Genomic DNA, 16,384 nt, shown 5'->3' with positions numbered 1-16,384 from the left:
AATACTGAGATTAACAGGACCCAGAGTGTTCCCAAGACACAATAAAAATATACAGTTATTATTTTAAGCTACAGCCAACTAGAATAACATGCCAATCAGTTTGATCAAGGACAAGAGAGGAGTCATGTTAGACTTGAAGTTTTTGAAACTTAGACTATGACTCATTGTTTCATTCATGTTAAGCATGCTGTCAGTGACATTAACTATAGCATTTATAAAACCATTTTAAAAGACCAGGAGAAGTAGTGAACTTGCTAAAAAGCTGTACTCAACACAGTAAGGTTGAATTAACAATCGCCAAAACCTTCAGAAAAAGTACTGAATGAACCTAGAAAGACAGATTTTCTTTAGTAATCAGGCTCTCTTATGCTGGGAACAACATACAAAGGCAAATACAGAAAAAGTGATCAAGTCACTTCTTTTTTTATTTTGGAATATTTGTGGTTACAAATGTTTATTGGCCAGAAAGCAGAGCTTAAGAATTGCAGAATTCTTCTCAATACAACACAATTTATGCTCTCCTTTGAAGAGAGGGCTGTCAGGTATTGCTATGATATTCAGCTTTCCTGCAGTCCTTACATGTGGCTTCTTCAGTGTCTTAAGCACATGCTGGTATGCAGCCAGAGACACTAGGGCCGGACACAATTTTTTGGTAAGGCTCAGCTGACTTCTTCTTTCCCTGTGGAAATGGTGGTCTCACTTGCAAGATAATGCATAAATATTAAGGACCAAGACTAGGAAATTAAATTAAATCCCAAATTTGTTCCCTTGCAACAGGGCCATATCCATATGAGAAATAAACATTTGCAGTGGTGGACTGGAGCAGGTTAAGAGAAAAACAAGAGAGAGAATTAAAAGAAACAGGGCAACTCATTCAAAATTACTGAATCTATACAAGTAGACATCAGACAGGGCCATGAAGCTGGGTTAGCATGTATTTTCTTAAAATCAATTTATTATCCTTTTAGAGTTGATTTGAACCCTGTCAGACCTTTCATATTTTATACTTGATTGTCCAAGTCCTTACTCTTTGAACACAAAAAGTGTTCAATGCCCAAATGCTTCAACTGTAGCCCTGTTAATATAGTGTTCAAAAGGATTTTATTATGGAAGTAATAACAGCAATTCACATGGGATATTTAGTGGCATTTAATACTAGTAATCTTACAAAATGTTTAAGTATGAAAAGCTCTTCTAATGAAAATGTCTTCATGTTTGGAGTTAAATAGCTCTGTGAGTTTTCATGTCCAAATGTAAAATATCTACTACACCCAAAATTTTGCAGGTTTTAAACTAAAAGGATTCTTTCCTGCAATGAAATAGTCTTGGCACCTTAAAATAAAATTCAGCAGTTTTAAACAACCCCATTACCTACTATGCTTCCACACTGTATAATCAACAGCTGAGTAATCAAATTAACAGAGTCCAAAAATGCCAAAAATTAACTGTCACCCACCTGTGACTTCATTCCCCAGGCTGTGACTTTGCAAATTCTTTTTTGGGAGGTGAACTAAAGCAAATAGTGCTGGATTTGTAGTAAAGGGCACCTCTCTAACATTACCATTTTTCACCAGAAACACCTACAGCTTCCCATTCCACCTATAAAGGAAACTGCCTACACTGCGGAGGAAGAACCAAGAAATATTGGCCTGCCCTGATGTTAAATCATTATGGCTATGACAGGCATTCCTACACATGATGCATGTGCAGCTGCAAATAAGGTCACTGTGTTTTCTCCTTGGCAGTTAACACTATGTGCTGAACATCTCTGCTTCCATTTTAAATTTACACTAGCTTCCTTCAAAATTACACAAAAAATTTGCGAAGTAATTAGATTGCTATGTCTAATTAGAAAAGACTTAATTCACTACTGGTATATTTCACCTTTCTGACAGCCAGTTTAGCAATGACTTTCACATATTCAGAGTTTTCCATACTGCTGAGCTACAAACTAATTTACAACCTTTGGATATTGTTATGTGCTTTGACAATAAATAACAGAATCCCCAGATTTCACACTGTATTGTAAGGGGAGCCTAATGACAGCCACATTTTCAGATAAAAATCAGAGCTGCTGGGCTCAACACAATCATGGTGTAGGCACAGACCAGCTCCACATCATGTCTGCAGACACTTCTGTATTTCTAACAGCACACAGGCTTCATCGACAGCTGGGCACAGGTAACATCCAAACCTAAACATTGTAATTACTGAGAGAGCATAGAACTGTGGCAGTGTATACACACACACATTTCTGCCACCAGTTAGAGCAGATCAGTCTGGCACTGAAAAATCAATGGCAATGAGCTTATTTAGAACAGGTAGAGGCCTTGTCTTGAAGAACCTACCTTTTTGTCAATTACACAAATTCATTTTAGCAAAGCAGTGCTTGCTGTACTTTCTAAAAGAATCTTATTAGTACTGGCTTAGCATTAGCTTGGCTACATTTAGAAAATCAGGATTCAATTCATTTGCTTATTGCAGTAGTATACCCCGGCAAAGACAGGATTCACTAAAAACTACTGTGGAAGACAGCTTAGTGAGAGTGTGCTGATAAAAAATATTATTTAAATAATCTCACTGCAAGACAGCATCTCTCATCATGGATGCTGGCCAAGTGCTTCCAATATTTTGTGAGTTAGTGCAGCCAGAGGCAAAAACAAACCCAACAGTCACCAGGAGGATTTGTGGGGCTTCCCCTGGTAGCTTCCCATCCAAGTACGATGCATGCTTTCTGAGATCTGATACCAAATGTGGCAGGGCTGCTGCTAAGAGGGTCACCATGGGATTATTTTAATGTTCACTGAAATGGAAGCAATTTATTACATACTGCAGTAGCACCACTTTCGTTCAAATTATAAGAGGTTGCAAGCAGCCTTTTAAATCTGCTCTGCCTTTCCCTCTGGTCCCAGCTTACCTTCCAGCTTCTCGGACGGATGACGCTCTGCAAAGCAGGCTTTGGAGGTTATACTAAGAACAGAGCATTCAGTAAGTACACTGTTGACCTCCCAGAGCATGTAGGGCTAGAAATATATATCTGCATGCCTAAATTCAGCTTCCCCAATGGCCTAAGAAAGGGATGCATCTGTGGAACAAGTTTCGCACTTAGTTGAATATTATCATAAAACATTTACATGATTTAATTAGATTATGTAAATGCTTTACTCCAATTTGAAGCTTTGAAAATCATAATGTCATGCTCTAAATTATGCAAATATTGAAAATGCTTTTCACAGCAGCAGAAGCAAAGACACAAGTGAGACAGTCCTGCCACATGCCGTTCTGCTGTTCTCTGCTCAGGGAAGACCACACAGAATGCATTACTATAATCTTGACTTTTTCTATTAGGATTTTCTGCACAGGATGTAGTTATTTCGTGCCCTCATTTTATGCTAAGCCCCAAATCCAAATTTGATTTGGAAAATGTTCTGTGGTTTATATCCACATCCTGACTAAGCAGCAGATTTTTCACAATATCCTTCCCCCTCCACTGACACAACATGCACTTCATGGCAAGGAGATCGCAGCAAGGAGATGCAGTAAGAGTTATTCATTGAACCATCTTCCTAAAGTGCTGAGTAGTGGAAAAGGTAAGTAGGTAAAACCTTGGCAAATATTTTTCTCTTAAGTTAACTAACTTCTGCTGTACTCCTGGATAGAATAGTGCTGCCACAGTAGAGCACAAGTCACTAAGAGATCCTGCACCTCAAAGGACATTCTTTAGACAGAACAGGCCTTGATGCACAGAAGTAAGTTACAACAGGTAGAGATGGTGCCAAATTATTTGGGGACAACAGGAACAATCATGTGAGTCAAAAGAACCATCATAAATGAATTGCAGGAATTAAACTGTACACCAGAGTTGGGTAGCTGAATTTTAGCAGGACTTTATTATTCAAAAAATTGCTTTGTTACTATTTCCCAACACAAACTGAGCGCACCAGCTTCCTCTTCTTCAATACAGCAGTTTAGTGTATCTGAAACACTGAAGTCTGATGTTGACAGACTTCGACTGCCAAAATGGACCCTTAAATGGGGTCTCTAGGGTCAACAAATCTTTCTAAACCATCAGAATACCTCACCTTCAACTCCTACTAGTTCCCCGATATTTGGACATCCCCCTCGCCAAACTGATAATCATGTCCAGAATTTAAAAAAAAAAAAAAAAATTATGCTTAGAATTTAAACATTTTGGGATTTTTTGTAAGGCAAGGGAACTTTGAGAAAAACATGTCAGAGAGAGATTTCTTCCTGGGGAAGTTTGGCTTCTCCTCAGCACACTGTTAAAGGAACTACCCTACAGCTCTTCAGCCATGGGTGAGCAGAGTAGTTGATGTTCAGGTCAGGTTAGGTCATGTGGCCTTTGATATATCCATGCCAACACAAACCATCTGGGGTAACACCTATGTCTAGCAGCAGCCTAAATTCCTGGCTAACCATAGAATAAAGCTGTCAATTTTTATCTTACACAGATTATCACTCTTAGGAAAGCTGCTCCCTCAGCAATCTCTGTCACCTCTGGTGTGCTGCCTGGCTATGGTTATGACTTCTGAGAAAGCTGATGGTTTGTTAGAAAAGGCAGTGTGAAAGTCTGTGGGGAAAAGCCACACAAAATAAACATAAAACTGCAGACAAGAGTAATCCTATTTGTGGTGGGAAACATTAGCAGCTGAAGGGTTCAATAGGGAAAAGACACCAAAATGCAAAATCTAAAATCTTGTCCATGACAACAATACTTGTCTGCAACACACTTCACCCGTTCCCTTGCTCTGCTTGCTAGGCTTGCTCATTCTCTGCTAACCTCAGCCAGTCATCATAACACTGCTCACCTGGTTTTACAGCACCCTTTATAGCCAATACTCTTCCTAGGACAATCCACCTAAAATGCCATTTTTTTCACCTTTGTGGGAAAGCTACAACAGACTAAACTTGTAGGGACAAATTTATTTTTAAGTTTCATAGAGCACTTTTCAGGGATGAATGAGTGCTCTCTTTGCTGTAAGGATAAAATTGATGCTCATCACTACTCCAGAAAAAGTGAAAACAACCATAAAAAGGCAAGTCATTTTTTAAAAACAAGTGGTAAGAACAACACCCTCTCAACTGAATAGTAAAGTGGTTTTCAAACACTTAGTAGTAAAACTCTCAGTATCCTTTGCCAGCAGAAATTATCCCACAGTAAATAAATAAACCAGATCTGACTCAGTCTCTGTCATGGGCAATACCAGAAGAGCTCTAGGTACTTACTCTTTAGTTCTGACAGGTCTTAAGTCAGGTCATAAGGCTGTCTTACAGGCCTGGCAGCAGAATTAAGTTGCTCTTATTCCAGGTCCAACAATGCCTTTCCTGTGATAGGAATCCTTGAAATGAAACTCCCTATCCAGAACTGCACCCTCCTGTGGTTATCAGACAAAATAAATTGAGCACAGCTGACTGAAATTATTCTGATTCAATTATTTCAACTAACCATATTTATCAGCCTCCTAAACTCATAAATCATAGCAATCTCTGTTGGGAAATTCAAAATTGATGTGGCACCGCCTGACTCAGAGAAGGCGGTAGGCATCTGACAGCCTTGAGGAGCAGCCTTGTGTGAGTTGATTGAAATTTCCAGCAGTATTAATCTTAATAACCTCAGGTAGCTTCCTCCCCACAGCCTATGTCTTTCTGCACAAGCAGCGAGGGAGGGAGTACTGCAGCAATTACTCCCTAGTTCTCTCCAGCTGACTCTGTTTCCTGATGAATATGAACATGTCAGTTATGCTCAGCCTTCATCCCCTCTCAGCCCTCAGCAATGACCAGTTCAAAACCTGCAGAATTTTTAAGACACAGAAATAGAAACCAGACTACCTCTCAATAAAGCAGCAAGAAGACTCAAAACTAAAAGCTTTTTTTCTCTGCTGTAGAAGAAGTGCCTGTGAACTGTAATAGAAAAAACGTAGAGCATTTCTCTTATTCACAAAATAGATTGAAGCTATTCAAATTGTATTAATGCTGAAAATAGATTATTAAAACACAGATCAGAAATATGCATCCATCTAGGAAACTGAGCTCAAGTAACCATCCCTCACAAGTGACAGGATGGTCAGAAGTTGAAGTTCACTGGTGTTTGCTTTGTGATGGATTGAACAGCTTCCATTGTGATGAACCTTTAATTTGTGCCTTCCCCAACACACTTTCCAATATTAATACGCACGAGATTTCTTCCACGTCACCCAGACTGATTTCTAGGAAAGGAAAAAAAAAAGGCAACATCGAAGCATCCACCACCACCTATCAGCTGCTATTGGCAAACATGTATCCACCCAAGCCAATCTCTTTCATACTTGAAAATAAAAGTTATGCAGTTACTCTCATGATGATAAAGACAGATTCTTAAGAAGATGCTTTCCTGTTTGTGCATATCATTATCCTGAATTGCATAATCCTTTGTTTGAAGCAGCTTTAGATGGGTAACCTCTCAAAACATTATATGTGTGTATTGAGACATGGCAGGAAATCCTCAAGTGTTTCACCCCACAAACTGCATGCTGGAAAACAGATCCTTCCTATTCACAACCTTGGCAAAGTCAAATTCCAGGCATTCTCCCCACCCACTACTTTCCACGCAGAGTCAAAACTTGTTCATTACTTGCCTTAGCAGAAACTCTTTCAAATGACGAAAAACTAACACTTGCAGGTTTTTTTCCCTTCCAGTGTGTTTGAAGACAAGTTCAATTTATCATTATATACTATGTTCCACCCATCCTCCTTGGAAAACAGAGTGGTGTAAGGGAAATCATATACGCTGTTGGGCTAGAATTCCAGCTCTTCTCTGTAACAAAATGCATAATCCCCACTTTGTTGCGTGAATGTGATCTCTTAAGTTCTGATATTTGCCAGTATTTTGACTGGTATTTATAAGAAAAACCTTTCACAGTTAAAAACAAACAAATAAAATATTCATAATTTGGCTAAAATTTCCTCATTTTGAAACACATTATCCAACACTTATCCAACTCTGTTCACTGCTGTTCCACAAAGCTCAAATATCAATACCATTTCTGCTATTTGCCAGTCTTTCTTGTCTTCTCAGGCCTCTGCAAATGTTTGGCAATGGCTCAGTGAGTTTGTCTGCCAAGTCTGTTGCCACCCCAGGATTCAGCTCATCTAGACTTGCCGATCAGTATGTGCTATCTTTGGGTTTTCCACATTCTCCTCAATTCATTCTGTTTAGGAGCTTTTCCACAGTCCCTCCTGCCAAAATCCAGAACTCGGCACGGCATCAGAATAAATGGACAATTTGCTGAGAAGGTACATTAGAGGTCTTCCCTGCTCAGCCCAGCTGCCTGGCAGCTGTGCTTTAGCTCCAGGGCAACGGCAACCAGGCATCTTCACACTGGGTGCTTGACTCCTGGATTTAGTAAGACTCATTCATATCCTTCTCCCCAAAGCTATCTTCTGCACAGGAGCACTAAGACTCCCTTATGAAGTTGGAGCAGCCATAGCACCGAAAGCATCAAAGAAGTTTTCTCAAGAGTAGCTCAGAATTTCTTTGCTGTTAGTACGGAAGGAAGAGTGGGCCTCAGATACTTTATTAATCACATTAATATCTTGAGCTGTTCTGACCATGACACTGTCTTAGGGGAATATAGTATCTGTCATAAACAAGAATTTTGGCAGATTTAACTAGTGACTCTAGACTCAACATTAACGGCCCACTTGAAATTTTTTTCCTGCCTCTCACGTTACTGGTTGCTTGGGTTAATTACCCCTTCTGGTAACTTCACACCAAAAGGGAAAGAATAATAAAGAGCTAAAGATCCTAAAGCCCTAGAATGTACATGCTTGAACTAATAACTTATGGTTATTAGTTATATGTTTATTATATATAAGTAACCTACATGTTATATATATTAGTTATATATTGGTTATATGTAAGTAACCTACATGAAGTATCTTCAATATCAGACCTAAGATGCTGCAACATAAATGGCAATTCTCTAACACTTAAATTGGTTAACATAGGAAGATCAACATGGCAGAAATTTAAGGACTTTTAATATCATGGCCAAAACAAGCAGATATTCTCATTGGGGTTTTTTTAATCCTTACCCCTGTATTCTTTTCTTTACTTACTGCTAATTTCTTTCCTATTTCTGTTTTCCTATTTCTCTTTTCCAAAGATCTTTTCCAAAGTGATCCAAATTTCCCTGATCTTGTCCTTTTCAATTCACTTTTCATCCTGTATTCGTCAGTCTTGCTTTTCACTTTTTTGTCTCCTGTGTCTTACTCCAGATCTGTTCATGTCGTTTTCTTCTCACTTTGCAAGATTCTCACTGACCAAAGTGGTAGGTGGAATAAGCAGAAGGAATATGCAAATTGTTCAGGGATGTACCCATGGCTTCATACTTTGGAGCTCACTTTAAGGGAAGGCCAGGCTTTATGAAAAACTCATGTGCAGTTTTCTCTCAGTCACTTCACATGCTATTCCAGAAATCATAGGCCTTCTGCAGCTTCAGAACAGCACTCATATCTCAAGCAGCACAAGCCAATTATAAATACTTTCTTCATATCCTCTAGCAAAAGAAAAAACACCCTGGACATTCTCTGTGAAGCCAAATGGAAGCTCTACAGCACTACAAACTTGTATCCAAATGCTGATCTTAATGATGACTACCTCCTTTTCACTGCACCAGTTAAATCAAAGGCATATAAGACACCATGTGGTGTCTTACCACGTCAGACTAGTCAGACAACACTGTTGAAGTCCATCTTACATCAGCTGCAGAATTTCAGTCTCAAATACTGCCAGAGTTCCCAAACTGAAAGATTAAGAAATTCCAAATGCAGAGGCCAATCCAGTATTAATGCTTTCTGTTCCCTGTTGGAAAACTCTGTCTTCTGGAAGCTTAATTCTTTACAAAGCACTGTTTCAAACTAATTTAAGTGTTGCACATAATCCAGATCATATGTCTTCCTCTTTTCACTCAACTTCAAGGTACAAGGTAAGAACTAGGGACCTAGAGCTAACACCCAGATTACCTAAGCTATCCAATATATGCTCTTCATTAATTCCAACTCCATTGGCTTCAGGATAGATCAAACTAATTTTAGCATTAACACCACAGGAAAAGTCCAGGTCAGTACTGAGTACTGTGGTTTGGTGGTGGGTTGGGTTTGTTTTTTTTTTCTTAATATTAAGTTAGCACCATTTTAGTTCAAGTTAAACAGATTGTTATTTCAAGCTTCTCATTCAATGGCCAAAATTTGTATTGACTTTGATCAGTTTCACTTAAATCATGTTCAAAACTTTCATAAAATATTATAAATTCATTTCTTCTTCAATAATTCACTTTCTGTGGGGTAAAAATCCCACATATCAAGCAGCTTTGTAATTCCATACCAGAGACATATTAATATATAATTATGAAAAGAAAAAGATTTTCAGCACCATACCTAAAAAGAAACAAATTTTTAGACAGCAAGACTGACATTTTTAAGGAATACTATAACTCACTTTTTCAAAATCAAGACCTACTGAAGTTTCTTACCTGGACACAATCTGCAAAGAAAGAAAATCATTTAAGAGGTGTTTGAAAACAGAATAATTTTGTGCTTACCAAATGGTGCTATATGACTGTATAAACAGAATTCTCTGAGACACTGAAAGGAACCCAAAGCTGTGAGATAAGTCAGACCATGACCTGAACTTCCAAAGCAGTGATGGGCTTCTTGCTGTACAGCAACCTGCTTGCCTTCGCTGTTATTGCCACAGAGTATTTTGCAACAATATTGTTTCCAAAACACAATACTATAATTCTGTAAGAAATTCACCTGAGACATGAGAGTTTTCTCAAAACCCCTATAACAACGAAAATAAATATACAGAAAGAAACATGCAAAGAAACACACAGGAGCAATGTGCCTTAGCTCTAGACATAAAACTTTAGAGACTAAGTTATTTAATTTCCATTTTCTACCTTTTCTGGTGAATAGCACATACCCAGGAAGTTAATTAAAGACTGGACAACCACATTGGATTCTCTGCCAGTACTCTTTGTAGCGTGCATCAACTGGTGGTTCAAAAGGATTTTTCTAAGCCAGGGATGCTGATATTATACTTAGCAACATTTATGTTGCCATCTTGTTGCAAAGGTTTCATACCTTCTTGGTGATTTTCAGGGGCAGCTCCCCACAGCATTGACTCCTTCTTCTCAGCACAGCCAACAAACTCCATCTCACATCTCAACCAGCCAACCTGCTCTTTTACAATACCCCTCTTAATTTGATCCAGCTGTGGCCTATTAAGGGCAGGCTTGTTCTTAATGCTTGATAATTGGCACAGCTGTAACTCCTTAAGGGCCAGATTACCTTCACCACTATCTCTATTCTCCTACATTTTATCTATCCACACCTTTATTGGCTTCACCTTTCAAGTACTGTTTCAGTTACTTCCAAGTCATGTAAACTTTAATGAGATTTTTTTCTTTGTGCAGTTTTTTCGCTGTTTTGTTTGTTTTTTTTTTTTTTTCTGGGAGAAAGGGTTGTTTAAGGCAAGTGCCACAGCTCACCTTCATGCCTGTGAAGACCACTTTATTTCGTATGCTTTGAGCCACCACATGCAGATTACATTCAATAACCTCTAGTTCTGGTATCAGGAGAGACAGTGAACAATCACTCCCTATTCATCCTCTCCCTCTGCCACTTTTGATTTTATGGACTTTTATCATTCTGTCTCAACCATCTGCCTTTCAGTCTATTTAGTTATCCTCATACAGGGGTTACCTTCTATTCCTCATTCCTCTCACACCATCTAAAAATTTTCAATTTTACTGCATTAGGCTGAAGACGGAAAAAAACCACAGCTACACACAGTATTACAAATGCACATACACCAGAGATTTATGAACATATATTATTTGGGGGGATTAACAAATGCTTTGTTTTCTTTGCTTGCTTCCTAGTAATTCCCAACATTTTAATTAAAACTTTGAACTCTATTAAGCTGATGTATTTAAAGATCTATAAAACCCCCAAGATCTTACTGCCAAGTAATAGCCCTATTGGTGGTCCACAGTATATAAAATAACTGTTTTCTCCCATATTAGTTACTTAACATTTCCTGCACTGAATTTCATCTACCATTTTTTCTTCCATGAGATAATGCCATTTCATAATTCTTTGGCCATCTTTACCTCTTTGAGCAGTCAAACTTTGCCATATTTTTCTGCAGCCCTTTTTCCAAAAGGTCATGAGTATACTGTGAAACACATGCCTAGGCACAGATCCTTGTGGACTTCCCTCGTAATTTATTTTTTGCCACAAAATGTGATGATTTATTCCTGCTTCCTATTTCCTTTTAATCAGTTATTTAACCATCTTAAAACCCTTCCTTTCATCCTACAGCAGCTTGCTTGCTCCAACAGCCTGGGATGAAACCTTGTCAAAAGCCCTCCCTTTCAGAAAGTAATTTCCATATTGCTGCCAGTGCTGTACACATAGCCCAGATTCTGCTTTACAGACAGCCAAAAATGATTAAAAATTGACCCTTCCTGCTCTCCTGATTCTATTGTAATGCATTTTCATTGACAATGGACCTGCTAGTCCACCCTTCCTTTCCAGTGTTCACCCACTCTCTTCTTCCCTATTGAATGATACACACGTTTAAAAAGACAAACAAAAGATTTCTTGATTCAGAGTTTCCAGTTCATATAAGCTCACAATATTAAAGGAAATACAGCCACATAAAAAATAGCCTGAAATCTATCCTGCATTTATTACATGTTAAAAATCAAGCCAAATCCCACACAATGTTAGGCAATTTCCCCGTCACCTTCACACTGCCAGCAATATACACTGCCCGACAAAGTTCCATTAGACCTTTATTGCTAATGTGAAGAAAGTTTTAAGGAGTCCTGCTGCATACCAAAGATATACTGCAGAGGTTTTTTAATTTTTTTTTTTTCCAGAGGTGTGGGTGGGGAGGGTGGCACACAGGCAGGACAGACACGATAACCAACAAGATTTTGTGCCTGATGAAAAGCTCCACATAAAAAGCAGCAGCCCAGCCAAGGATTTTGACGTTCAGACAACTGAAGTACTACTGATTTGGAAACTGAGTTCTTCTTACAGTATGCAGGTGAATAGCTCATGCCTAATTACAGATTGAAATAATTTGAAATAGAAGAAGTTTAATATAAACACAGAAAATCAGATAATCAGAATTTCCAATGAAGCATTCATTCTGGAGCAGATAGCTAACATCATTAACACAAATGCAAACAATAGTACAGATGATTTAATTGGATTACTTCACTTTTTTGATTTTTTCCAAATAAGCTCCTTACAAAAGCCAGAAATGGAATTCAACTGTCATCTTTTCAGGATGTTTTGGCCTATAGCAGTCAGTCATGCTCTCCAAACGTGATCTCACTGAAGCAGCTGTATGGATACAACAAACCACATTTGGACGTTTTGATCCAAGAGTGGATAAGAACAAGCAGAGGTGAGCAGCATGCTGTCCCTCACCACTAATACCAACAGTTGACATAGCAAAAGGAGGGATCCCTGGAAGAGGTTGGTATTGATCTTTCCATCCCATGTTCATTGCCATTTTTTCAGAGTAGTCTTACACAATGCTACCACAACCAACACTGTCACACGTACCCAAGTTCTGAAGCTAAAGGGAAATAGCAGTGTTGAAAAGGCAGCAGAGAATAATTAATATTACAGTTAGCCTGGGTACACAAAGAGCAAGCAGCGAATCTTCATCTTAGTGCAAGCTCTGCCAGGGGAAGACAGGATGTCAATATGTACAGGAATGTTTCACCATGCCTTCCACCTAGGTTTGAAATTTCCTGTATTTTCCTATAGCACAGCATCTGCCTGTTCTCAGCATTTGTAACAACATAGCAACCAATGTCTAGGTCATCTATTGCAAAAAGTAGGATATAGCAAAGGATATTTTGTGTTTAGTTGCAAGCCTTTTACATCATGCCAGCATACTGCAGATTGGCACGGATTTAGAAGGGTAAGAAAGTCTAAGCAGACAAATATCAAAGAGGTTTTTCAGGTCAACAGTAGCACAGCTCCAGAGTCCCTCACAGCACAGCTTAACCTATAAATATGGGATAACATATTATGTGAGTATATCAGAGATTTTGGTAAAGACTAATATTGTTTCCAGTAACAATACATAGCTGAGAACTGCATTTAGTTCACAATTTGCAGGATGTTACTTTGTTGCTACTACCGTAAGGCTCAAATGAAAAATACATTTTGAAGGTTTCACTTTCACAAAAAAAATTGCTTCTGAAGACATGCAAAAATGGGAGAAAAAGTTTTAAAATATTAGATGGTATTAAGAAAGCCTTTTAAGACCACTCCCAACTGTATTTGTGGCCTGAACAGTTAGCGGAACATGGCCCTAGCTAAAGGCAGAAGGCTGCTTATACAAGAAATGTACGGTATTATTCTTCAAAACAAGTAGAACACTTCTGCTGCATGAACCCTACATTGTCCCAGTTTTGTATCAGCATAATTACATTTCTGTAGTTCCTTATATTTTCATAAAGCTGATGTAATAAAGCGATAGTATGGAATGTACCCATCATCACCATAAACTTTAGAGTTCACAAAGTGATTAGCCCCTCAACCATCTAGGTAGCACAGCCTTCAGAAAACGGATCATAGTTTTTCAAGGCAAATACAAAAGACAAAATTACAAGTCTACATCAGTATAGATATTCCTAACAAAACTGTAATTTTTTTTTTCTTAAAAAAAACAGATCCTGAAAAAAACCTTTAACAATACCTACCAGTTGTGTACATCAAGTTAATAACTCCAGAATAACTCAAACAAATTATAACAGTATATGATATTTAAGGGCTCTCGGAACCCTGTTAATAACCAGTCTCCCATCATAACTTAAAGATGCAAACAGCCATGGGTCTGCTGAGGACCATTCAACTGCATATACGCTATCTTCATGTTCTTCATAGGTAGCTATTACACTGTCCTGAAGAGGCTCTTTAATCCTAAAATTGAAAACAAACACCAAAAAAATAGTAAGGATTTGTGAACACACTTGATTTTAAAGGTCATATTAAGTGTCACTAACATCTAGACACAAAATCCCTTTTAAAGTAAAAGAATGCAGTAGTAGGTTCTAAGGGAATATTTTCTACCTTACGTTTGCCTGTACTTATGTTTTACATGACAGCCAAGTCACGTCAGTGCAAAAGACCCCATTTACAAGGACACAGTAACTCTTTGTTTAAATTTCTCTAAATTTCAGTGCATTTCCTGTCTCTCAGAACCTACTCTAAACATCTCTCTCTCACTCTCTAAAGCAAGTTAAACTACGTGGCATGATCTAAATGCACAACTTTTTACAAACATCTTTTCTCTCATCATGTTACATCCCATCCTCTCCTCCTTCATTGTTAAATTAATTCTCAAAATAAATTAGAGTCTTAGAGATAAGTAGATGGGTAAGAAGTTGCAGTCCCTAACATCAGTCTTTCCTGTGCTGCCATCCTGGACCCACGCTCTCCAGAATTATGAAACGGGGATGGAGCCACCACTCTGATTTTTATCTCCTATTGCTAAAGTTATATCAGCACCAGATCCTCATCTACTATTGTATACCCCACCTCTCACTGCAACAGCCAAGCTCCCGGTCACCTACATCATAGAGAAACACAAATTCCCTTCTGCATTGTAAATATTCAAGCTATTTAGGAAACTCTCAGAAATCCAAACCACTCAAGAGTCATTGATTGTACTCTGCAAACTGAGTACAGCCCTTCTTGCCTCCATTCCCAAAGCCAGTCTCTCCTCTCAAAGCACCACTACAGCACATTATTCTGTAGCTACAGGGTAGAGGAGTTTTCAGAGAATGACCTTAGAGCTCCTTTCAGCCACAGAGAATTGTCTCTGTCTGACAAGAATCAGTCAGCCCTTCAGAGGCATCCCTCTGCCTCCTAGAAACAGCCTTGTAGTACAGCTGCAACCCTCCTCACGGAAAGCAAAGCCAAAGAGCCTTGTGAATGTCACTCAATCATTTAAATAGATGCTGCTACTACAGAAATTAAGTGCTGTTATTGGCTGCCTGTGCCCTTTCCTGCTGCTCTCTGAAAGCACGCAGCTCTGCAGTCACAAAGCCTGGATGGAAGCACAGTAGGATCTTTTGCAGCTTATCGCTGCCCCACCTAGCCAGCTGAGACTCTAACACTGCAATTAAAATTCAATTGAGTTTAATGAAGAAACCAAAAGCAGACTCATACTGTAGAAAAGCTTCAGATATTTATTTTCATATATTTTTATCGTTTACTTGTGCTACATTAAAGGTCAACTAACCAAAAAAGGTCACAGCACAACCAACACGCACTCCCCGGTTAATTGCAAAGAACAAGCTTGTTTTGCAGTTCTCCTGAATATGAACTTTGATACAAACCCACTAACAGCAGAGAGCTAATGAACACATACAGATACTCCCGCAACGTGTTTTTCTAACTTCCTGCTAACTGACATGCCTGGTTAAGTGAAAGTTGGTCATGTCCCCAGACAGCAATGTGCTTCATGCAGTGCTCACCCACTTACCCACAACTCCATTATTCTGAAGGTTTCAGATGTCTCTCTGGATAAGCAGGGGAGTAATGCACACTGCACACGGCTGTCAGGGGACACGACCGACTTTCAGCTAACCAGGAATCTCAGTTAACCCAAGGTTGGATAAACAAGGACAAATAAGCTTCTAGAATACACTAGTTTCTGTATGCTCACCATTGTTTCAGTGTTTCATTTAAATAACACAGCTCATCTAATTTAATTTACAGGAGTCATAAGGGGAATGAGTGTTCAGGAAACAAGCCTGTAGATGAATTTCTGTTTGGCATTTCCATTTATAACTACAGTTTTTAACTGGATTTTATTATTGTCTATACAGTGAATTTCCTCTTAGGTATAAAAGTAAATTTTGTGCCTTCCCAGAAAAAGAAAGCATACTATTCCAACGTGGTTCTTCAGGCCAATGGTGCAGCCTTGAAACAGTTACTGAGAATCAGAAAATCCTCATGGAAGAGATCACTTGGTGTAAAAGAGCTAGGTACTATACAAGACAATCAGGATGGAAAAAAATCACCTCAAAATGATATGTGTCTCAGGAACAACACAGAAGATCCAAAAAAACCCTGTCCATGAGCAACCTTTACAAACACAATGAATGAAAATAGATTAGCCTTTAAATTATGCAATGGGTGATGAGTCCAGAAGGATTCTGCTAGTGGAATAAAAAGCAGAATTCATTTCATGTATGTGAAAGACTGTTCTAAAACATTTTAAAAAAACCCCAGAAACAACATAAGGAGCTGACTTATTTGTGATGAGTTTTTTTCCTCA

General features: G+C 38.6%; 1 protein-coding gene across 2 annotated transcripts in view; it reads right to left on the bottom strand.

Annotated features, from left to right (window-relative positions):
* Positions 1-11,734: 11,734 nt before the first annotated feature.
* The window catches only part of EIPR1 (EARP complex and GARP complex interacting protein 1), a 73,721-nt gene continuing 69,071 nt past the window's right edge, over positions 11,735-16,384 (bottom strand). For both annotated transcript variants that reach the window (XM_064412023.1, XM_064412024.1), the window contains one exon: positions 11,735-14,019. In XM_064412023.1, coding sequence (XP_064268093.1) covers positions 13,845-14,019 — 175 coding nt within the window. In that variant the 3' untranslated portion in view covers positions 11,735-13,844. The remainder of the gene's footprint in view (positions 14,020-16,384) is intronic.

This window comes from Passer domesticus, chromosome 3, assembly GCF_036417665.1.
Source record: "Passer domesticus isolate bPasDom1 chromosome 3, bPasDom1.hap1, whole genome shotgun sequence".
Classification (NCBI taxonomy): Eukaryota; Metazoa; Chordata; class Aves; order Passeriformes; family Passeridae; genus Passer; species Passer domesticus.
This window is presented reverse-complemented; position numbering and strand designations above follow the sequence as displayed.